At 45.0% G+C, this 24,511-nt stretch overlaps 1 protein-coding gene across 38 annotated transcripts in view; it reads left to right on the top strand.

Moving 5' to 3' along the window:
- LOC138491680 (von Willebrand factor A domain-containing protein 5A-like) overlaps positions 1–24,511 on the top strand; it is a 925,839-nt gene that overhangs the window by 221,135 nt on the left and 680,193 nt on the right. For all 38 annotated transcript variants that reach the window (XM_069618327.1, XM_069618326.1, XM_069618336.1 and 35 more), the window contains one exon: positions 20,209–20,297. In XM_069618327.1, coding sequence (XP_069474428.1) covers positions 20,209–20,297 — 89 coding nt within the window. The remainder of the gene's footprint in view (positions 1–20,208; positions 20,298–24,511) is intronic.

Raw genomic sequence — 24,511 nt, 5'->3', positions numbered from 1 at the left:
CTCTGCCTTTTATGCTGCCTGGGAGAGACAAATGGAGTCAGGTATGAGTAATTAAAGAGGGAGGCCTGACGTAGCCTGGCCTCATTAATGGCACAGTCTGCTATAGATGTGTCTGTGGTTCCCTGTTTGTAATTGTAGTTTTGCAGTAGTAAATTTAGGAAAATCCAGAAAAATACTGTCGAGAAAGGAGGGTAGTCTTGTTGTCACTCACAGTGATTTGTATGTGATAAAGTATCTGTGTGTGGGAAGAGGGGTGAGGGGTTGAGTTCCTAAATATTACACCTAGGATGGGGAAATGGTGTTAAAGGGAAGGGGGTACCGCGTCTCACCCTTCGGTTTCCCACTTCCACTCCCGAAGGACCCCTCATCCAGGTGATCCTCCCGCACTGGTCCACCCCCAGGAACTGGATCCAATAGCGATGGCCGTGTCCTGGCCACCTGGACAACAGATCGCCATGGACTAGCGGTTAAGGTTTTTCACACATGCGTCCTTGGGCATGTGGAACAAATTAACCGTGCCCTTGTGGTAGACATTGAGCAGTGCTGGGAAGAAAGAGCGTACTTTATACCTAGCGACATCAGCTTCTGTTTAACAGAGTCAAATGACGGTCTGGCTCATTGTACCTCCCTTGTATAGTCCGGGAAGAAACTGATCCAATTCCCATTATACATGATCGGGCTGTTCACCCTCGCCATGTGTAGGATGGTGTCCCGGTCCCTTTAGTTTAGTAGACGCGCTATCACCGTGTGTGGAGGTGCTCCAGGTATGAGCCAGCCCGTCGAAACATGATCAGGTTTTTGGGGCGCCATCAGGTCAGTCAGCCAACGCTCCAGAAACAGTTCCATAATGCCCACACTATCCTCAGCACAGTTTTCCAGGAAACTAAGTTTCTACGAAACAGATACCAGCTGCTTTCTCCATTTTCTTAAGCGCATATTCGTTGTCTGAGATTCGTTGCTCTGCTTCGCTGACTACCGAGGACAGTTTATGAAGGTCCTGCTTCAGGAAAGACACCTCTGAGGCCAACCCATCTATCTTCGCCTCTAGCGCGGGCCCTGATTCCCCAATGGCGCTCATGATGTCTGTGAGCGAAATCCGCTGTCCTTCTCCTGAGGCACGCAAACAGTGCTTCTCTCCTTCCTGCATCGCGGCTGAAGGTGGAGGGGCACTCACCGTATATCGGTCCATTTTGTTCTGGAGATTCCTCTTACAGGGTTTGTCTTTCGCCATCACCACTGGAGCCTTCAGCACTAGGTCTACCCCAGCAGCAGCTGCCTCAATAATGAGACGCCCTGCGCCTCTGCCAGATGTAGCGGCTCATGTCCACCTAAGCTTTATCTATAAACACAAAGGGATGTGCCCACTGGAAATGATTCAAAACTGATTTCAGAACTTGTGGAAAACTGGGCTTCCTGTACCTCCAAACAGAAGTTACAAGGTTGCAACCCTATAGCGTTCCATGTTTTAAGAATAAATCAAAAACTAAGATACAACAATAATCATATAATAACAACACATATTTGTCATAACTAATGATATTTATTTACATCAGTATATACATATTGATAGAATTTAATCAAACCCATTTCAACAAAGAAAATAAGTAAATGTTAGTACAAGTACGAACAATTTGACTGAGTAAACTGAAAAATTAACATATACACAATAACATGGAGAGAGACCAAATCATGATGTTTTGAATATTACAGAGATTCAATAGATGCCAAAGCTAAACGAAGAACCATGAACTCATTAAATAAAAACAGAGAAAAGATGGACAGCCACTGCTGTTCTAAAGCAGAGCTGTGTAAAAATATGGTCTATTTTACGGATGCCCCCTAAACTAGAACCCCCAACAATAGTGTCGGGTGGGCAGAGGCATGCAACGCCCGTTTTGGTGGAAACTGCAATATGCACCACCTTCGATAGGACCGGAAGATGACCTTAAGTTAAAACAAAGAAATGAAATAAATGACACATGAAACCTACACAGATATATTGTATGTTAAAAACAAAACACTGATCCAGTCTCAGCCGGCCTGTCTTATAGATGGGGTTGCCCCTCGGGGTCCGTCCTGCGCTCACTGTAGAGAGGATGGTACACGTATGGGCGAGCCCCACTCAATGTCCTCCTTCGGCAGCCCTCCTTCTGTTGACTTTTGTAAGGTACGGTGGCCAGACTCCGATAGGTGCAGATGTTTCCAGGGAATATTCTACAGACCAATATGTCACCCTGTCCCTAGACTTCTTGCTCCTTCCTGCTGTGTCAGCACTCCAGTGTGGTTGGCCCCCTCAAAGTATTCAATATGGTGCTTCTGCCAGCCTCAAAGCAAAATGAAACGAGAGCTCCCTGCCACTGCCACTCAATATGCTGCAGTGCCTCCGTCGCCGGGGCACACACCACGCCCCCACTGCCAGCGGTGACTTCCAGCCTCAGCCAAAATGGCAGGCGGCCACCGCACACCTGGCAGATCCATCGGTGCAGGGGTTCCCCTGAACCAATTCTTGTCGGGATTGCAGGAGGACACAGCAGCAAACTTCCGCTACTCGATCAAAGTTCGTTTCTAGCAGGATTCATGCAGCAACCAGGATTTTTACTAAAGAATACTGCCGGCCCCAGTGGACCGGAAGGGCTCAAGACCACATCAGCTGGCTGCTCAATAGCATCCCCATCTATGGTCTCTTGAGTAGTACATGGTGGGACCATTTCAGTGGTCCTTATTTGTTGTGGTGTAATCATATTCCTTTAACTTAAGTTTTTCCATTGATTGTCAATGTTTTTTATAACATAAATGTAACCATTGCTCATTTTTAATACATATTCAGTACATATTTGTTCTAGTGATATACTTATTTCGCTAAATACATTACTGTAGCTATAATTCTCTGTGCTAATTCATAGCACATATTCATTTGTTAGCCAGAGTGCTATATCCATTGATTATATTTCTATGTATTGTGGCCAGCAATTAATGGAACACAAAGAGTCACCAAATGTGGTTAACACTTTTACTAAACCCTACCAGTTTGTTGGGCGTTACTCCAAAAGAACCTGGGGGACATTAGGTCTCATCATAGGCTTGGAGGTGTTAGTGGTGCGAATACCTCTAAACATAATTACAGTTACCACCCGTGATAACAGTCGCGTCTACACCTAATCATGAATTTCTGTTATTCCCCATTCTGAAGTCCAAGAATATGACTGACACCATAACAACTGTTTTTTGGAACTAATACCACCAACTATGCAGTCTCAGCGTTATAGCATCCAGTAGGCTTCATGGCTCAGAGTCACAGGCTCAGGGACATAGCATCCAACAAGATTCTTGGCTTCACAGTCTCCGGATTTTAGCACCTTGGAAACTTCTTGGCTTCACAGTTGCGTGGCTACACAGCACAGTATGATTCTTGGCTTCACAGTCTTGAGGTTATAGCAACCCATAGGCTTCTTGGCTTCACCTACCAACAGGGGCTTCTATTCCCACTTGCTTTAGGGTATGGGACAGATATTATCAGCCTTTAGCTGCAGGTTGCCCTCGTGGGGTAGAGATGATATTTTTTACAGATTTCTACCAACCAGCATTAATCCACCCCCTCCCAGATATTAGGGATGTTTGGGCGTTTTAGTCAGAATGTGTTTTTTTCTGTTTAACTGACCTGTTTTTATTTAACAAAAAAGAAAAGAAAAGAAAAGGTGCCAGAACAACAGATAAGAATCAGTGTTTCAGGAACAATTATGATATAAAACATCAAATCCTCATCTAAAACATTCTCTACAATATGTCATAAGTTGACCCAAATGTGCTCTATCTGAGTAATACCTCAGCAGGTCTAAGAGAAATACCCAAGGATAGAGGGTAGAAGGGCAGTGGACCTGCCCGTACACCATTTGGAATACCACTAGTTGTAAATCACTGTACTTTGAAAAGGCAAACCCATAAACGCCCACCTCCCCTAGGGGATCTCCACCACTCTCAAGTACAAAGAGACTGCAGCCCTGATGGATTCTTCAGCTTTGTGAGCAGATAGAACAATTGTATGTTAAAGACATTCAAGTCGCCTCCAAATTCAGGTCCTCAAGAAATGACTTTGCCCTTGACTTTTGAGTAAGGACTAAGCATTTTCCTTTATAATCCACCTTGAATTAGGCTTGGAAGCCAACTGATGCTCTGATCCCTTTAGCATTCCACTCTAGTTATACATACAAGTTGCTGTACAGTGTTTCAGGGCTAAGATCCAGAAATATAAGTATCATAAAGCTCCTAAACCAAACCTCTTTCCTTGTTATCACTCATTGCAAAATCCCATCACATTCTTCGGTTGAGCACAACTCAGCCGCCACTGTACTACTACCCCCACTGGATCCCCCATCTGGAATCTGTACGCATGTTTAACAAAAAACCCTTTCACCATCTCATTCAGACCCTCACAAATATACTTTCCACTGCTGATTACATGCCCTTCTTCAATACATCACGGATGAAGGACAATATCCTCAAATGGGCACCTTGCCTGGCATATTTAGTACCTCCAATTCGGAGCTTAGCCTCAGAATGTTCTTTATTGCTCACGTGTTGAAATCTTACAACTGACAGCATCCTTGTAACATCGAGCTGCATTTGGGCCACCAGTACATTCAATGTGGATTCAACTGTCAGCATACACTTTTCCACAGTTGTCAACCTTTCAAGCATCTCCTCTAATTTCTTCTCCACTGGTTTGACTGTAGTAGTGATGGACTCCATTTTCAGGTCTAGGGCAGCGTTCAATAATTTGAGTTTGGATTTCTCAACAGCTGTACTTTCTTGCTCCTCTGGGGAGCCATCCACAGTAACCCTCTTTCCTGCCATGCATTTCTTAGATACCTTGGGCTCACAAGAACTCTTCTTTGCCCTTGTGTCTTCCTGTCAGCTATTGTTGGTAGGGCTGTATTCAGAAAGTCAGCTGACCATTCAAATGAGCCTGCACTGCATTCACGTTGTGCTTGTACCGAAGACGCCCCGCTGAAGGAACCAGATAGGAACTCAACTCCTTCACTGTAATAGGCCAGTACATAACGTGGGAAGTATCATTCCCATTCTCCCTGCTCTTCCTCGCTGCAGCTAAGGCTGTCTGTATTGCTTTAGAGTGCACAGCAGTCATCATGTCAGTGCTGGCCTCCCCACTCAAGGATTCTTTCTGTATTCCTTTCAGCCCCACTGGGACAACAGTTGAGGTTTACCACATCCTCAATTCATCTTCCTGAGGTGAGGAAGAGGAAGGCTTGACCTTCACATGGAAGGTCTCCTTCGTGCCAAAGCACCGGAAATTTACCCCAACATTCTCAGCATATGGATGAGACACTTCTGAACCCACAGCAGACATAGGTGGCTCAGCCGCTGGTGAGAAAGTGGAAGGGTGCATGGCTGCACTCCCAAAGTGCAGCCATCATTGACACATGCCGGCTCCACCCCCGCTCCTGGCTTTGCATTTGTAAACCACTGGTCATAGATCACTATCAGATTCAAAGTTCTCCTTGGATTTCTTTCTGTATCTTAATCCTCCCTTTGAAAGAAAGCAAAGCCTCTACAAACCCTCATGCTTCTCTTGGTCTTTGTCTCTGGCCTCTGTCTTAGTGTCTAATATATAGCCACCAGCAAGTTGTTGGTTCTTTGTATTTGTATTTTTGTATTTTATTTGTGGTTTATAAAGTGCCTTAAGCCAAGGCGCTGTACAGAGAACAAGGAACAGTACAATATATCATGTATTAACAATACATTCAGAAAACAATCAATCAAGGATGTTGCAGCAAATGAGACTTCAGCGACCCACGAAATAAAGAATAGACTGAAATAGAACGAAGAGAGTAGGGAAGAGCATTCCAGTGAAGAGAGGCTAAAAGCTTAAAAGTGCAAAAATGGGATTGAGCACAAGGGGGACGAGGTGCCACCAATAGAAATTGTGAAGAAGAGCAGAGAGAACGAGAAGAAGTATAGAAAGATATCAGAGCAGAGAGATAGATAGAAGCAAGACCATAGAGGGACTGAAAGACAAGACAGAGACAATTACATTTAATTTGAGTGTGAAAGGGTAACCAGCCAAGATTGGCAAGAGAAGAGGAGATAGAATCTCAGAAAGAGAGAAGACAGAGTAGACGGATAGAAGAGTTGAATATAGATTTGAGAGAGGAAAGATGGGAACTAGGAAGTCCAGAGAGGGCAGTGGAACAGTAAAAGTGTTGGAATAAAATTAAGGGGGAAATTAGGCATTTAGAAGCTTGAAAGGTGAGAAATGGACAGGCTTTACGAATATTGTGTAGGTGAAAGCGAAAGGTGCGCGAAGTTAGAGAGATGTGATGAGAAAAGGAAAGACGAGTCAAAGTGGGGGATTTCGGGCTGTGGGTGAGTTTGGAAGCTGGGATGGAGGAAAATAAATAAAGGAAGGGGGAGGGAAGGAGAGAGGGTATTCGCAGAGAAAAAGAGGACATCAGTTTTCCCAGCATTGAGTGTAAGATAGTGAGAGGACATCAAAGATTTGATAGCTACTAGACAAGTGTAAAAATGTTGTGAATTTCAGAGGCGGAGCAAGAGAAAGAGAGACAGAGTTGAGTGTCGTCAGCATAAAAGTGATGTGATAAACCAAAGTAAGAAATAACAGCTGCAAGAGCGAAGGTGTAAAGAGAGAACAGAAAAGAGCCCAAAACTGACCCTTGATGCACATCGTGGGCAAGCCGGAAAGATTTAGATGATTTGCCGGCCCAAGAAACAGAAAATGTTCTTTGAGATAAATAAGATTGAAACCAAGAAAGGACATAGCCTGTGAAACCAAAAGAAGAAAGTGACACCAATAGTAGAGAGTGGTTGACAGTGTCAAATACAGCGGATAGATCCAAGAGGATGAGAACAAATTAGTGTTTGTAATATCACGCAGAAATAAGGGAGTCCAAAACCGAGAGGAGAGCAGTTTTCGTGGAGTTGAGAGGACGAAAGCCAGATGGGAATTGTGGGAGAATAGAAGAGTTGGAGACAAATGTAGGGAATTGAGAATAGACCAGCCATTCTAGTAATTTAGAGAGATAGGGTAATAAGGAAATAGGGTGAACATTTGAGAAAATCAGTGGATCAGCAGTGGGTTTCTTTAAAATTGGGATAATGGAAGCATGCTTGAAGGAAGTGGGAAAAGTAGAGGTAGAGAGGCAGACGTTGAAGAAGGAGGTAAGGTAAGACACTAGTGAAGGGTAGACCTTAAGAATATGTGTGGAAGGGATCGGGTCAGTAGGAGATGCAGTAGGGTGAACTTTAGCTAATAGAAGAGAAACATCAGTATTAGAGATAGGTTGGAAGCTAGAAATAGAAGTGAGGGAAGCAGAGGTAGAGGGACTCGCAACTTCAGATGAGATGGAAGCTTTGATGTCATTACAAAGAGAGGTTACTTTAGAGGACAAACATTGGGCAAAGTCAGAAGCAGATAAAGTAAAATTAACACAATAGTCGAGAGTAGGAGGAGACAGAAGCGAGAATTTGAAAAAGACACCTACGGTGGGCAGACTGAGTATGTAAGAGATCAGAAAAGTAGAGAAAAGACAGTCATCATAGAGAGCATGGTAGGAAAAATAAGATGAGTGATCAGATGTCGATTTGGTCTTGAGCCAACGTCTTTCAAGGCGATGGAGGAAACTGCGCATAGAACAAAGATGAGGGGAGAGCCAAGGTTGGGGAGGTTTGCGGGTAGGATAGAAGGGAGATAAAGGATAAAGTAAGTCAAGAGAGTAAGAGAGAGATGAGGAAATGGAGGAAGCAACCTTGTCAGATGTGAGAGATGAGAAAGAGGAAAGAGGAGGAAGAGTGGAAGTACAAGCAGAAATAAAGAGTGAGAGGTTAAAGTTGTGTAGATCACATAAAGAAAAGGATGATGTGGGAGAAAAAGCATAAGAACGTACAGGGTCTTGAGGAGACAGTGATACAGAAAGAAGATAGCCGTCAGAGAGATAGACAGGGAGAGAAGATACAGGAGAAGCTAAAAAGGACGAAATAAAAATCAGATCAAGGGAGGAGCCAGAAATATGAAATGGAGGGGTAGAGAGAGGATGAAAGAGATGAGAGTCAAGAATCGAGAGAAAAGGGAGAATGGAGTGTGTTGACAAGAGATGGAGATTGAAGTCCCCTAGCAGTATTACAGGGGTGGAAATAGGGAGAATCTAAGAAAGAAGATAATCAATATCATCGCTAAAAGAATCAATAGGGCCAGGGGGTCGGTAAACAAGAACAAAAGAAATAGGATGGGGTTTTGCAAAGGTCTTATAAGTAAATTCAAATGAAGAATAAGTAGGAAGAACCAAAGAGGAAGAAATAACAGAAAAAAAAGAATGATTCCTTCTTTGGGTCTGTTCTCTGTCAGTGTCCGAGATATAGCCCTCAATAGTATTTGAGCTCTCGCTCTTTCTTTTGGTCTGGGCTCGTCCAGCGTCTGAGATACTGCACCAAGCAAGCTTTTGCCTTTCTCTCATTCTTAGGGTTTGGCCTACACTAGTGTCTGGTTTAGAGCCCCTACAAAAAACAAAAACAAAATGATCAAGGCCATCATGTCATTTACACTCCCCCTTAAACCATCAAATTTGTTGTGGTGGTTTATTCAAACAATGTTTTATTCATGTACTAAGAAAAACACAAGTTATCTATAAACATATCACAGACATGTGTTCAATGTAATGAAAACCCTGTTTTGTTTCAGGGCTCAATCCAAAATTATTAGTACTTTTATTTTTGACATGTCCCTTATTTGCAGTGTTGTTAATAGTTCTTGAAAAGAAGTCAACACTGTTTGTTTTCGGCCAACTCTGCAGTTCTCGCTGCTGTCAATTTGCGGCCTTCATCAGGACATAGCCGATTTCCAAAATCCAAATGAAGGTATTTCTGTGTCTATCAGGTAGTAGCCAGTGTAGGTTTATAGTGATTTTTTTTCGACAGTCAAAGTTTCTACATACAAATGTTTCGACACACAAAAGCATCGAAAAACAAGTTTTGAATCCATTTTGTTTATGGGGGGGTTCCCCCTGACCCCCTTGTTTTCTTATTAAAACAATCTTTTTTTCTATACAAAACTAAAATAAAACCCGTAACATGAAAAAAATGCATTTGAATTTTTTTTTTTACGAAACTTTGTATTAGAAACTTTTGTGTCTAGAAACTATTTTTTTCGAAAATATAACTGGATACCGCTGGTGTATAAAGGAGTTACTTCAAAGGACCCTTCCTTGTCTGCAGCGTTTGAGTTGCGCTGGAATCTGTAGATTAAAGGCTGGTTAGTTGATTTGTAGAGACCTCTTTTTTATTATATATCCAGCTGTTCTTTGCATGGCCTGGGTATTCCTCCAAGTGACGGACACAATCCTCCTTGGTTGAATCAATCACAGCACCCTCGAGGCTGATTTCTATCTGGGCCCCTGAATACAGTTTAGAGCCCCAGAAGGCTTTCCACTCTCTCTTCCTTCTTCGGGTCTGGTCTCAACCAAAATCTTAGATATAGCCCCTAGCAAGTAGTGCAAGTTTTGCACTATTTATGCTTCTTTGCAACGTGTGCCGCCAGTGTCTGGGATATAGCCTTCGGCAGGCGTTTTACTTTTTTCTCCGTCTTTGGGTCTAGCCTCCACCAGTATCTGTGGTATAGCTCGTAGCAGACTTTCCGCTTTCTCTCTCCTTTGGATCTGGTCTCCACCAGTGTCTGAGATATAGCTTTCAGGAACATGTTCACTCTACCCCCTTCTTTGAATCCAGTCTCTACCAGTACCCAAGATGTAGCCTTCATCATGCTTTCTAAACCTGTGTCTTAATAACTGGGTTCAGTCAGGGTCTGTACGACCTCTTCCCTGAAAGCCCTTGTTATTTTTGCTGAGATCTCTTTTGGGACAGTCATTCTGTATACTCTATGTGAGCTCACGTCACCATGCTTATGGGGAGGAGGATCTGTGTAGGTCGTTGGGAGAGTATCTACAGGTGTATCCAGGGCTGTGGCATATTGAGCAAGCTGACATCCCACTAGACTATGTTAAATAAATTGTGCAGTCATTTCTAACAGTTACAATGCAGCATTTTTAGATCACAATTAAGCAAAATCAGTTTGAGTGAGGCACCTGTTAATAAGAGGTACTTAGAAAATGAAGGCAACAGTCTGTTGATCGAGTGAGACCCCAACTTGATTCAGAAAGAAATTAAAGTAAAATAGAATATGAATTAATTATTTGTGAACTGTACTGATATTGTAGGGGAGGCATGTTATCAAAAGCAGAGACTGACACAATGGGTACAATTTGTAAAACCTTTATTTAAATGTTTGGGATTGGAAAAAATCCTATTCTGCCCTATAACTAAAATGGCAGTAGTCTCGACCATCAAATAATAAATAACGCAGTCCTAGGAAAAGTCAGTGTTCAAATGATAATGTGGTTGAACCAACTCTCCTCCCCACGTTAGGCCTCAAGGAGTAAGGCGATCCTTGTATGCAGGATGACACACTCTGGCTCGACTTTCCATATAATATACACAGTTCAAAAAGCTGTGGATTGAGGCCCGTCTGGCCTTCCACGCTCAAGACTCTTTCTCTTTCTTCCAAAATAATGGCCCGCATTACAAGTTTGCCAGTCCGGAAACAACGGTGCCGGTAAGCTTACCGGCACCGTTGTTTCCAGACCGGCAAACTACGAGTTTGCGGGCGGGCCGGCCTCCGCCCGTAGACGTTCACTGAAACACTAGCCCTGTTATTAACAGTGCCAGTGTTTCAGTGGTGTCCACTCGCATAGAGTCCAACTGGACTCTATGGGAATGGGGAACAACATAGTTACTGGCGTCTGACTTACCGACAGCCGAGGTTGTAATACCCCAGTGTTACCAGCAAGCAAGGCGCCTGTAACTGTTAACAGGTCTGGCGGCAGCCTGCCAGATTTACCGTCATGGCTATTGCCGGACTCGTAATGAGGGCCAATGTCTTATCCAAAAGATCCCCCTGTGCTGGAATCAGACCTTTTACCACACAGTTCTTTTAGATCTGCCTCTGTTATGCTCAGATCTCCTTCGATAAAGTTCAACACAAGTTGCAAGGGGGGGCTCCCTTCCGCAAGTTTATTTCACTTCGGGTCTCCCTCTCTCGGGCTTGGACCTTTCACAATAACTTTCAACACAAACTTTGGGTCTCCCTCTGTCGGGCTCGTACCACATTCGGATGTCGAAGACTTTCGAATGTGCGCGGCTTACTTGTCAGACCACTGCCGGACCACTTTGATTCAACGTACACTGCATTGCAGGGCGCTGTTGCCCGGCACGCAAGATAGCTGCCATCTGAGAGCGCTCTGTCGATGGCTGTAATATTTGGCTAATAAATCCATATTTTGGTGACCTGCTTGCTCGTCAGTGAAAGCGTATAATACGGCAGAACATTTGCTGTACCCGCCGGGGCGGCGGTGGACTCATATGGCCCTCGCATTCACGAGATACCAGCGATATTCGGAAGGCCCGGCTGGTGCTGGGGAGCCCATCCCCCACCGGCCGATTCATCGGTGGAGCCTTGGACCGGGGGTCTTCCCCCCTGGGCTGGGCTTGCTGCTGTGGGGTGTGCCCGCTGTTGGATGCCCTGCATGGACCTTTTGGGGCTGTCAGGACTGCCCATTGTCGCGGCTCCCCAGTGCCACAATATTCTGCTACTCCTTTCACTTGGGAGCCATCTGTGGTGTTGTGTGCCACGGCGGGCTGCGCCGGTGGAGGACTACCTCTGCGGTACACAACCAGAACCTTTTGGGGGCTGTGCCATCCGGGCAGGGGCGGCCCCACTGATGTTCGTAGGGTCCTGGCCCGGGCTCAGGCAGGCGGCGTGAGATGCACCCGGGAGCATGGACCGGCAGGGAAGACCAGCTGCTCCAACACTCTTGCAACATCTACATGCCGGTGCCGAGCTGTGCAGTGCTGGAGGACACTGCTCCGATCCGGCTGAGGTGAGCCTGCACGGACAGGGGGGGTCATCTGTGTGTGTCTCCCACTTGCCCCTTCACGCCTGCTTTTGAACACAGGCTTGCTTCGATTCCCTGGCTTACTGGGAGATGCGTCCTGTACCGATCGCAGAGGAGGGGGAGGCTCAGCAAAGGGCAGGCCCATCCATTTAGGAAATATAACCAATTGTGAAGACCCTGCTCCGAGCTGCACCTTGAGTGCGGGTCTTGGGCCCCAGCTGGACTGGCATTGGAGGGGCATGCATCCTATATACACCCCCTGCATTGTTGCCCCACACCGGAACACTAGGCATTGTGCAGAACCCTGTTTGGTATCGGGGGGTGTGTCGTCCTACGCGGACTCTAGGTGCCATCTTCACCACGACTACTGATAGCTGCCTCTGCCCCCCCGGTCCTCCACGGGGGTGTGGCCACCCCTTCGGTAATGAGGTTTGGCCACCCCAACACTTGGTGCGCTGGGCTGAGCTCCCCCACCCCGTTCAATAATCGGACAAACAGTGCTGAGTCACCTCAAGAATACTAACCCAATCCTCTCCTAGGGTAGGGTTCTGGAAACTCCAGCTGTCACCCTGTGCACTACCCCTGCCCAGCCGTCGGAGGCTTTCCCCGGGATGGGAAACCAAAAGAAACAGTCTAAAATAGAGCAGTTTGTGAGATTAGATTGTGACCCTCCTCCACAAGAGGAGTCCCTGGCCCCCTCACAGCTGGACATCGCAGCACTTAATCAGACCCTGCTAGCATTGAAAGGCAGCACAGACAATCTTGGCGCAAAAATCGACCCATTGACCTGCAAGGTGGATGTTTCAGCTGTCCAAATAGAGAAGTTATGCAGCAGGATGTCTGAAGCTGAACACAGGCTTGGTCTGGGGGAAGATAATATAAGGACGCTTCAAGGTGAGGTTGCTACCCTCAAACAATCCATGCAAAGAGTGGTCGCCAAGAATGATGATCTTGAAGGGAGATCCCGGCGAAATAATATACGGATCATGGGGGTGGCGGAGAGTACCTCGATTGAAAACATGGAGCAATTTATCGTGAAGCTACTTCGGAAAGTACTTGAAAACACACCGGTCACGCCCCTCTTCATGGTGGAGCGAGCCCACCGCTCGCTGGTGGCTAGACCCCCCCCCCGGGTGCCCCGAGAGGACCACCATAGCACAAATCTTCAACTACCGTGATCGAGATATACTGCTACGAGCGGCAAGGGATAAAGGGTCCTTGAAGTGGGGATCCGCGACAATCCGTTTGTTTCCAGACTTCAGTCAGCAGGTACAGGAACAGAGAAAACCATTTCAAATTGGCAAAAATGTCCTCAGGAAGAAGGGAGTATGGTATGCACTGATATACCCGGCCAAACTTCGAATCGTCCATGATGGCAAGACGTTTTTCTTCACATTCCAGGCGGTGGCGGAGCGTTTTGCTATGGAGCTTCCAGGCCCTCACCCCGGGAATTTTCTTGAACAGAGTCAGAATAATTTCTGGTCACCATTCTTACCAGGCGATCCTCTCCTTTGCGGGATGGGTTTTCCCCCAGTTCGGCTACCTCTGGTGCCATACAATATTTATGGAACGTAAATGTGGATTGATAGGCATGGTAACTGGCCTCTCGACAGCAGGAGCGCAGCGACCGCCAGCACCCGCCCCCCCCCCCATGCCCAGTGGCAAGTTTCTTTATCTTGGGGTTGTACTACAAAGTTACGTGGGAGGTGGGTGGGAAATAGCAGCCGGTAGATTGGAGTTTCTGGTGTGGGTCGGGGGAGGGCGGGTAAGTTCTAGGTTATGCAACATTGGCGCATGGAGCCTTAAGGGGAGGGGTAAGTGGGAAGCGTTTCTTAGATACCTACTTCTTCACGCATATGGGGCACTCACTGAAACACAAGTTCACCACGCTGCCATACTTGGTCCCAAGGACAGAAATGGGAGGACTTTCTTGTTCAGGGCACCGGGGTTTCACCTGTTCACAACCACTACTATATTCTTAATTCTTTTCACACTAATCAGCCCGCTCAGAGCATTTCCATCAGATTCCACCTTCGGCCCAGCGGTGTCGTGGCGCATCACCAGAGAGCTGCACCCCAATTCAACATGGCCATTACCCTAGCCACATGGAACATTAGGGGGTTCACCAACGGGAAAAAAACTTGCCTTATCTCGAACTATGTTAGGAGCCACCACGTGAATGTTCTATGTATTCAAGAAACCCACCTGGGGAAGGGGCACAAGCTTCCCGCTCTGCCCGGATGGGGGATCCATAGGTATGGGTCATCATATACTACTCACTCCAGAGGGGTTGCAATATATATTCATCGCCAGCTGGAATTCAAACTCCACAAAGCGTTAACCAATGACAAAGGTTGGTTTGTCCTGGTGGTGGGGGAAATTGCGGGGTGGTCTGTGTTATTTGTGAATGTATATGGTCCCAACTTCGACTCCCCAGAGTTCTTCCAGTCCTGCTCTGACCATTTACGAACCTTCTCCGATACGAGATAGAGTGGGCGGGCGACTTTAATTTGACCATATCACTGTTACATGATAGATCCACTTCTGCCCAGATGTCCCTCTCCCGAGCGGCAAAAAAATGGTTAGCTATCGCTGCGGATTACTCCCTGGTTGATATATGGCATCTCCACCACCCAGATAGCTGCGAATTCACCTTTTACTCAAGCGTACACGGGAGCTCTTCCAGGATTGATTATACTCACCTGTCCCCGGAACTGGCCCGTACATCTGTCAGATCCTTCATCCTCCCTCGTACCCTATCTGATCATTCCCCAGTCCTTGTGCAGTTCATGGGTCCATCCCCCATCCTAGGCGTCTCAGGTGGACATTCAGAGCCCGGGCGCTTGAAGATGTTGCATTTCGGGAAGGTATCCGACAAGCCATTTTGGAATTTTTTCTGATAAATGCAGGTTCCGTTCCGGACCCCAGCGTGGTCTGTTAAATGTTTAAAGTGTATGTTCGGGGATGGTGTATCTCGCAAGAAGGGGGGGTCTTGAAGTGTATTCGTAGATTGAAAAAAGACTTGAAAGGTATGGAGGACCTTTATGCTCAGAATAAGTCTCTGGAACTTCTGGCCAGGCTGAAGGTGACGAGACAAGAAATCCGCTCGCTGATGGCTGACGAGGAGAGATTCTTGGGTGATCCAATTGCGCGATCTGAATGACACCTGGCCTAGTAGGATCGTTGTCTGTCTCCCCTTGTTCCCCCCTCCCTGCCTCGTCGCGCCTTGAAACACTTGTGTATAAGCGCGTTACAAATGCCATATCATATCACATCATATAATATCATTGCTGCCGCTAGATACGGCGAGGGCGACCGCCCAAGTAGAACTTTGGCATGGGCCATAAGGCAGGAATGCCACCTAGACCCGATAATCAGGGTCGAGACACAGGAGGGGGACCTCACTAGGGACTCTGGGGGATAAATAACACATTCCGCCACTATTATGAGACATTATATACATCCCAGAGTACGGCCAGGCAATATGATATTGTTCAATACCTAGACAAAATTGCCCTGGGATGGCTGGACCCAGCAGTAGGCTTGTTGCTGAACGATCCCCCCACAGATGAAGAATTTCTCAAAGTCATTCACTCCCTCCCTAACGGCAAAGCCCCAGGGACCGACGTATTACCGCAGAATTATATAAAGCTTTCCCCTCTCTCCTTGTTCCTCATTTACGCATTATGTTTGAGACAGCGAGCTCGGCGGGTGTGCTCCCTGAATCCACCAGGACAGCCTTGGTGACAGTGTTTCTTAAACCGGACAAGGAGCCACGACAATGTTTGTCCTACACCAACAATAAGATCCTGGCGAAGCTCCTTGCTGACAGACTGTTACCCCACATGCCTGCACTGGTCCTTCCAGACCAGGCAGGCTTTATACCTGGCCTTTCCACAGAGAATAAGCTACGGAGGTTGTTCACTCTGATGCACAATGTGAACACAGAGGTACCAATATTTGTGGCCGCACTCGACGCCGAGAAGGCGTTCGATTCGGTCCAGTGGCCTTTTCCGATCGAAGTCCTCCATCGGGCCAGCTTGGGCACCACGTTCCTGCACTGGATCTGCCTGCTTTATACAGGCTCACGAGCCCTGGTGTATACACAAATAGTGTCCAGTCTGAACCTATCTATCCATCCCAGGGTACCAGACAGGGCTGTTCCTTCTCCCCTATCCTATTCGCCATAGCCATTGAACCTGCGGCATGTGCCCTGAATAAATATCACGCCCACAGGGGGGTTACGCTTCACTCACACACGGCCATAGTTTCTCTATACACGGACGATATTTTGATCTATATCAAGAACCCACAAACTAATCTAGAGCCTGCGGTGGAAGAGATCACAAAATTTGGTGCACTATCTGGTCTCTGTATAAACTGGTCCAAATCCGAGGTGCTCCCCCTCACCGCAGGTGTCTCACCGCAAGATGTTGGGGATGCCTCCACTTGGCGTCCGCAGGGTATCCGATATCTGGGTGTTTGTGTGTCCACGTCCCCGAGTAAGCTATACGAAGAAAATTATAGCGCTGCAATACTTGGAGCATAGAGTGGACACATGGGCGCATCTCCCTATCTCACAGGCTGCCCGAATATCGCTATCGAAGATGGTGGTTCTTCCGAAGTTATTTTATATCTTTAATAATGTCCCGATATGGCCCCCCTGTTTCCTTCTGGAAACAGATAAAGAGTTTGATGCTCAAATTAATTTAGGCTGGGAAGTACCCCCATGTCTCTCTGGACACTCTGACACGCCCGTACTCCCGGGGTGGGTTGGACTTACCTGATCTCTTTTTGTACTACCTGGTAGCCCAGACTCAATACGCTGTATGTTGGTCGCCCCCCTCGGCTGATCTGCCCCACGTGCGACGAGAGAGAGCTATTACCCATCCAGATGATATCGGGGGACTCTTGTGGGCTGCGCGGGAGAGGTGCCTGAGGGCAGAAGTACAACCCTTAGATATTTCCCTTAGGGCTTGGGAGCATTTGGCGAAATGGGCCGGACTAGCGCAATGGTACTCTCCTGACATGGCTATTTATCATGTTCGAGGTAAACCGCTTCCCCATGAAAATATATTCAAACAACACTTCACCGGCCTACAAGTACACACACTGGGCGACCTCGCCCCAGAGGGTGTCTTCTTACCCTGGGATGTTCTTGCATCTAGAGGGGCATGGACCCCAGTCACGCAACTTCTCTATTACCGGTTGCAAGTGATGTTGAAGGCCTGCTGGCCAGACTTCCGAACGCCCCCCCCTATATCTGCACTTCTGACGTACACCACCGTACCACCGTCCACTAGGAGGTTGATTTCGACAATGTATGGTATGGCTCGAGCGCTTGGGCATTCTTCCTCAGATCAGTACAGAGTCAGATGGGAGGGCACCATGAGGAAAACCTTGTCAGATGACCGGTGGGGGTTGATCTGCGCCCAGACCAAATCCATCTCCTCCAATAATAGACACCACCTAATCCATTTTAAATTCCTACACCAAATGTACTACTCCCCTCTTACCCTGCACAAATTGTTCCCCTCTAAGCCTCCGGATGTAAACAATGTCGCCAATCCCCAGCAGATTTTTACCACGTGGCCTGGCTTTGCCCCTGGATCCAGTTCTTCTGGTCCAGCATCATAGAGGTGGTGGCGAAAATGCTTGACATTCCAGTCGATCCCTCCCCTGAGGTGTGGCTACTGGCCCTAATTACAACTGGTTCCAGGAACGAGAAACGCCTAGTCGGTATGGCCTCTGTGGTGGCCTAGACACTACTGGCACGCGCATGGGGGACGCCTGCATCTCATAAGTGCCACCACTGGCTTAACCTTATGGCGAGTTGTGAACGCAGAGAGACCCAATACAACCTAACTCTTCCGTCAAACTGCAAACCAAGGGACTATTGGGTGGCCTTCCAGAGGTACCAGGCCTTGGTAGAGGATCAAGTTAATGGGTCGGATGTACAGAATCCACATGGTACGCCCCCCGATGTTGGCCCCTCATGATGGCCACTACAAGTGGTTGACTGGGTTGGTGTTATTTGGGATATGACGGGTGGATCTCATGAACTTAAAAGGAACTGTCCGGTGTGGCGTAACATGTTGAATTGTTTCATTCCATATTCAGTGAAGTTGAGTTGTGGTGTAGGTAAACAATGGAAGCAGGTGGGGGGTGGGAGGGTTTGGGCCTGTGGGCCCCAAGTTGAGTTCTATTGTCATGTTTAATTTATCAAAAGTTAATAAACATAGTTTAAAAAAAAAAAGTTCACTACGTTACTTTCACTCTTCCCTTTTCTAGGAATTAATCTTCTTCCTTTTACTTTCACTATCCATTCGCTTTCTCGCTTTAAACAAAGTCCCTTTCACTGAGACTTTTGAGTGGGTTACTTCCTTTCAACTGGCCACTCTGTTACTTAGTATCGCTGATTTTCAAGCTGTCCTTTACATTAAAGTTCATTCACAGGTCTGCCTTTCTTCGCGTCTCATCCACAGGTGTGCAGCCTTCACTTGTGATATGATGTTGCTACTTCATTCACTTTAACACAAACCGGTCTCTCAGGTCGCTTGCCAACTCACCGGCTGTGTGCGCCTCTTTCTTGTTTGGCGTTTTCTGATTTTCGAGTCAAGGTTAGTATCACAGGCTTGACCTTGTCTAAAAAGCTGGAGGTAAAACTCCAAACTTTCTGCCAACTCGAGATTGGGTGGACCCCTAACTCTTATTGAGGCCCAATGTCTACAAAATAATAGTTTGGATTTAACTGGTGAGGTTAATAAGGACACACAGACTATCCCAATGATAAATCTCGGGTTGGAGAAGGACGTTGCTAAACAGAAGGATCTGGGGTGTCTATTAGGTGAAGTATCGGCTTATAGCCAATTGGGAGTTCATGCTCGAATTTCCCAAGCCGTGAGTACGGCATTGCAGCTCCCTTCGATGAGTATGGAGAGTGTTATCACGGATGTCATCAATCAGTCTTCTATTGAAAATAAGGGTTTGAATGAGGGCTTTATTGTGTCTGTCAGTTGGCAATATATTAAAGAAAAGATTATTCATGATCTTAATGTAAAAGCCGTTTGGACTTTACTGCATGGTTTGAATCCTTTGATGAGATTATATCACAATTGTCCTCTGACAAGGCTCAAACTGATCTAACTGATATCCAGGAGCCCACTAATATGTTATATGTAGCTTATGCTTGAAAACACCACTATATGATTTGATTCATGCAGTTCATGGACTCTGATGCAAGGTCCACCTGTTCTTAGTCACTTGTCTCCTTTTGGTAACTTTGCGGAATATGGTTTCTCCCCTCTGGTCTACCGTTCCTTCTTGCCACTCCAGCTCTAGCTTTACAGACTCGGATTGATTGTTCCATTTCCAGCAGTCTTAGGTAACTGGGGGAAACCCGTAAGATTCTGTTTGTCAACAGCTGACATGGTTGACCACTGGTGCATGGCAGATACCTAACATTGTCATTTTGTGGCGCATTAAGGACCTCAGCCGTTGCTTCTCCAGTACCATAGAACGTATTCCCTCTTATAGGGTTTTTGCTCTACACTAAGAAAGAATATTGATTTGCAAATGGAATTCTCAAGACTCTTGTGTGGACAGGCCTTCACAGCTAAAAGCTGAAAAACGTCAGACGAGTGTCAGTGTTATAGGGCATTCCTTTGGTTTAGGAATCGTAACAACTTGTGAAGTTTCTTTCTAAAACAGTGCAATCTTTTGTTTTGGTGTATCTTGATATTTAATAACCTCTATGACAACATGCGGTTTCCTTGAAATTTCGAAAGCTTCTCTTTTAGCAGTAGGTGTAGCATTATGTACAATCTTCGGGCTGTGACTGCTGTGGCCATACTTTGTGTTACAAGATTATTCATCTGTAATCTCAAAACAAATTTTTGTAAAACTACAATGCGTGCAAATGTATACAAAAATGTTGTTGGCCACTATTTGCTGATGCCTCTTTTTAATTAGAAATGACAGTTCTCTTTTTGTGCTGTCTATGTGGATTTAAAATAGTTTAAAATCATTATATTCATCCAGTGTTCTTTATTTTAGCTTTAGCTTTCCCTTCCCTTTTCTTTAATGAAACCCACTCCACACAGCAATAAGACCCAATTTGCTGGGCCAACCGCACTGGTTAAGACTCTAGTGTACCTGAACTGTGTAGCGGAACAGAATGTTCTGAAGTTTATGTTTTGAGTTTAACACAATCTCACTATCTTTTCTCTTTCAGGAAACAATGGTGCTACTTCTGAAGAGTTTGCCCCTTGGCTGTTATTTCAACATTTTTGGCTTTGGCTCGCGATTTGAGTCATTCTTCCCGTAAGTTACAGGAAAGGATTGTGTTTGCAGCAGAGTCATGAATATTTTCTGGCACATAACGAAATGACATTCTTAGTTTATTAATGTATAGTGAAATGAATTATTGAATGTAATTGTTTATTGACAAAGTGTCCTCTTCTGATTTGTATGTGGGCTATGTTGGCCATAACTACAAGCTAGCATTATAGAAAGAGAAAGTTCATAGACTGTGCTGGCAAGCAGATGAATGTTTAACATGGAGCAAACCTTTGGTCTCACCCAGCCTAACCTATGTATTAGTTACCCAATTGCCAGTAGAATGTGCATCCTTATCCTAACCATCATCTCCCTACCCTTCACTTTAATTAAATCCCTTTGCGGTTCCTCCCCTATTGAACCTGTCCTCCTCTCTTACTCCATCCTTATCTTTCTTACCTCTGATTAAAGTCCATATTGCCACCGAAACCACACTCATATAATCTGCTACTTTTATTTTTCTCTGGGAACTTCGGCAGGGGCGTCAATTCACCAAACTAACAGGGGTAGCGGAAGTGACATAACTCACCTGTTGACATTGCCAGATCTACAGTCACATGACCTTTGCCCCTAGTGACATCAGAACAAGTGACATCACAGATGCAAGACACAACCTTGAGATTGATAAAATAAACATTTATGAATGGCAAAGTCTTCTTTAGGTATCAGCAATAGTTTAATTAGGGTACTGCATTGGTATGCCATGGGTAGTGTCAAAATATTGTGCGTACAAATTGGAATCAATAGGTCAGCCTATTCTGTCTCTACCCGCTATTTTATAACACAAAATTGACAGAACCACTTCAATGTAAAAGTTCTGGAGTCCCTATCTCTAAGTAACTGTCCCTAAAAAGAGATTCTTGTTGTCCCTCACTCAAATGTACTATCCTTATATTGAGCTATAATAACGCCTATCTAGTGTGAGGGAGACAAGCGGCTCACCCTATCCTCTCTCACTATTTTCCTTCCAAGCTAAAAATAGTGCACACTTTTTGGGAGTCGATTACTCTTCTTTATTCTTATCACTTCCAAAATGTGTGTCTTATTGAATTACAATATATTTGATTACTCATAATGAAACGCTAAAACTGCAATCCTACATGTGGATTGTCTATTGGGTGTTTCTACTTCCACTTGTCTTTTAAAAACGATGTGTTTGTACCAAGCTCACAATAGATGTTGTGTGTCTCAGGGAACAAGTCATCACACTTGGACCTAGATATTGTTGACCGGTTTCAGCGGTTCTATGTCTTATTCCGCTTTCTTCAGGACATATGTGATGCATTAGTCAATCACAATATAACCATGAAAAAGACAATCTATTCATGTTTTGTCTTGTGCTTCAATTTCGGACTTGCGGGAGCTTCTTTAGTATCTCTGCTGGACGTCTTGATTTCCTTTCAAGTGCCCTAAAAGGAAATATTCAAAAGGGGCACCATGAGAATCCTATCTTTAAAGGCTTAATGGCATCACTGATTTTCAGTTTCTAAAAGACTCCTTACCCGACTTCCTGCGATAATTGGGCATGGTAATTTCTCGTCTATTCTTGTCTGTTTTTGGAAATGTCTGGGGACCGCCTGTAAATCAGAGGTTTGGATTTTCTGTATGTTTTTGTCCCAATCTTAAAATATTACTTATGTTGTCATCCTCTTACCTATTACGGTTGCATGAGGTAATTATTCAGATTTTCTTGTAGACGTATTATCATCCTGTCTGTATTGCCACTCTCATCTTCTACCTGCAATTGTAGTTTGTTTGTTTATTTATTTTTACTGCATGCCAGACCCGGAGGTATCAGGGCGCGGAGACAAGAATACTTTCAGCTTACAGGCTTACAAGGTTACAAAGTCACATTGGTTCAGGTCAATACAAATACAACATGTAATACATATGGAGTTATGCGTAGGATCCACAGCTGAGAGGCAGGGACCCTTCTAGTTACAAGGTCAGGAGCTGGGAGTAGCCGGTAATGAAAGCGCTACAGATCGTTTTCTTTAAACCACTTGATGATATTGGATCTATAGTGCGCCTGAGATGGAACTCCAAAATGATTTGGATATTGTATTTCTAAATCATGCTGTTTTTCTTGCACACTATACTGTACGAAGGCAGTTGTCAGCTATGTGATTATTACCGAGATATGCTGTTACTAATCTTGTGTACATAAGCTCCGTATTACACACAATATGCTGTTACTGCTCTCGTGTGTGTACGCTGCCTATTTCGCCATTCTATTTGACTACCACCCCACTGTATCTTCAAATCTCACTCACGTTTTTTGTCATCTTTTAGGACAATTCCATATTTCAAACGTCCCTGTGTTGGGTCGTAAGTATCACTGCCCAATGTAATGCACCTGAGCACTGTCTGTTATTATGGCGCTGTTTCCTACCTTTTAAATTCGTGTGGGTGTTCTCACTCCTTGGATGACTGCGGTTGCGGCTGCCAACTCTGTGCGGGCGTCCTCTCTCCCTCGATGTCCGCGATAACGGTGGCCATCTTGGGAGCCTTTCTTTATGTAAATATCGTCACGTGATACTTGTGTCAGACTCGTATCATCGCAGTTGTAAATAGATTTTAATTTTTAACTACTTTTGTCGTATGTATCAATCTTACAATGTCTCACACAATGTTTATTCTCAAAAGCTACACGTCAATTTATGTATTTATTTGTTGTTACTTCCTCAGTCTCTGCCATCATTTATGGGTATTGTAGTTCTAAATACATGAGGGCATCTTTTAACATTGCAGTAACGCAGTTATCTTACTGTTTGCAGGATCCACTTTTGTGTAAATATTAGAGTTTAGGGTTGCTCACATTCATCCTCTTGATGGTTCACATATCCAGTATTTTTAAACATTTATATCAAAATTTCATCCTTGATGCCTACTTTGGTCATTATGTTGTAGACCCAGGCATTTATATCTTCATAGTTGCTAAATATACATTTTCTCTATTGTGGGTATATTTCCAGTTCCATCTACAAGTCCTTCCGCCATGCCGTATGATGGAGAATTGTTCCTTGTCTATGTGTATAACCTCAATGGCTGTGACTACCATCATGACTAAATACTGGTTTAAGTGCTATTATAAGGCTAAGGTTTGCCAACACATTTCTTCGTTTAGTCCAGTTTGGTGGCTTTTGAGCCTAAAAATCCACATATGTTCTCTTCTGAGCAAAAGGGCTCCTATATTTCCTCCACTTTTCGGGACCGTCACCTTTTCTAATATCGTCCAGCTGATGTCATTCTCTGAATGATTCTTCTGTGTGAAATGAGTGACAAGTGGTGCTGTGATTCTTTTGGTTCTGATGTTAGATCTGTGTTCACAGATCCGAACCTTAATTGCTCTTTTAGTCATGCCAATATATTTCTTTTCAACCAATATATTTCTTTTCACACGGACATGTAAGGTGATATGCAATTCGTGAGCGTTCTTTGCTCCCATGGCAGTCTCCAGTCTATATCTATTTTCGTTGTCCTTTTTGTGAGGTGGCATATTGAACATCCTCCACATGGGGTGTGTCCAAGAGCCCTAGGTGCTTCCCATAGGGTAGTCTGGTTCACAATCTCTTTCTTATTTTCCTTATATGTATGTACTAATACATCTCTGATGTTTTTTATTCGTTTGATTGCAAAGAGTGGTGGCTTCAGATGGCTCTCTCCCACATTGATGATATGCCATAATTTCCTCACTTCTTTTTTTACACAGTTCACAATTGGTGAGTGGCAGAAGACAGCTGTTATTTCATTATCAGCTCTGATTTTTTTCCCATGTTGTGTTAAAGTCACGTCTCTAGGGATGTTTCTTGCTCTTTTTCTGGCTTGTTTTATAATTTTCTTAGGATAATTCCTTTCCCTTAAATTGTTGGGCAGTCTCTCTGCTTGTAAATCATATTCCGTTTCTTCTAAACCGGAGAAACTGACGAAAAGGCAAGTTTTCCTTGAGAGTCCTTTGGTGAAAACTATTGTACTCTAAGAGAGTGTTCCTGTCCGTAGACTTATGGTATACTGTTGTTTCTATCTGATAGCTTGCCCTTATGATTTTCAAATCTAGGAAAGTGGCTTTCTTTTTACTGAACTCATGTGTAAATTTGAGGAATGGATTTAGGCTATTCAGCCATCCCATGAAGTTAAGCAGAGTTGCCTGATCCCCTTCGAAGAACATCAGAACGTCGTCTACATATTGACGCCAACTC

Source organism: Ambystoma mexicanum, chromosome 10, assembly GCF_040938575.1.
Source record: "Ambystoma mexicanum isolate Mex_15411 chromosome 10, UKY_AmexF1_1, whole genome shotgun sequence".
NCBI classification, from domain to species: domain Eukaryota; kingdom Metazoa; phylum Chordata; class Amphibia; order Caudata; family Ambystomatidae; genus Ambystoma; species Ambystoma mexicanum.
This window is presented reverse-complemented; position numbering and strand designations above follow the sequence as displayed.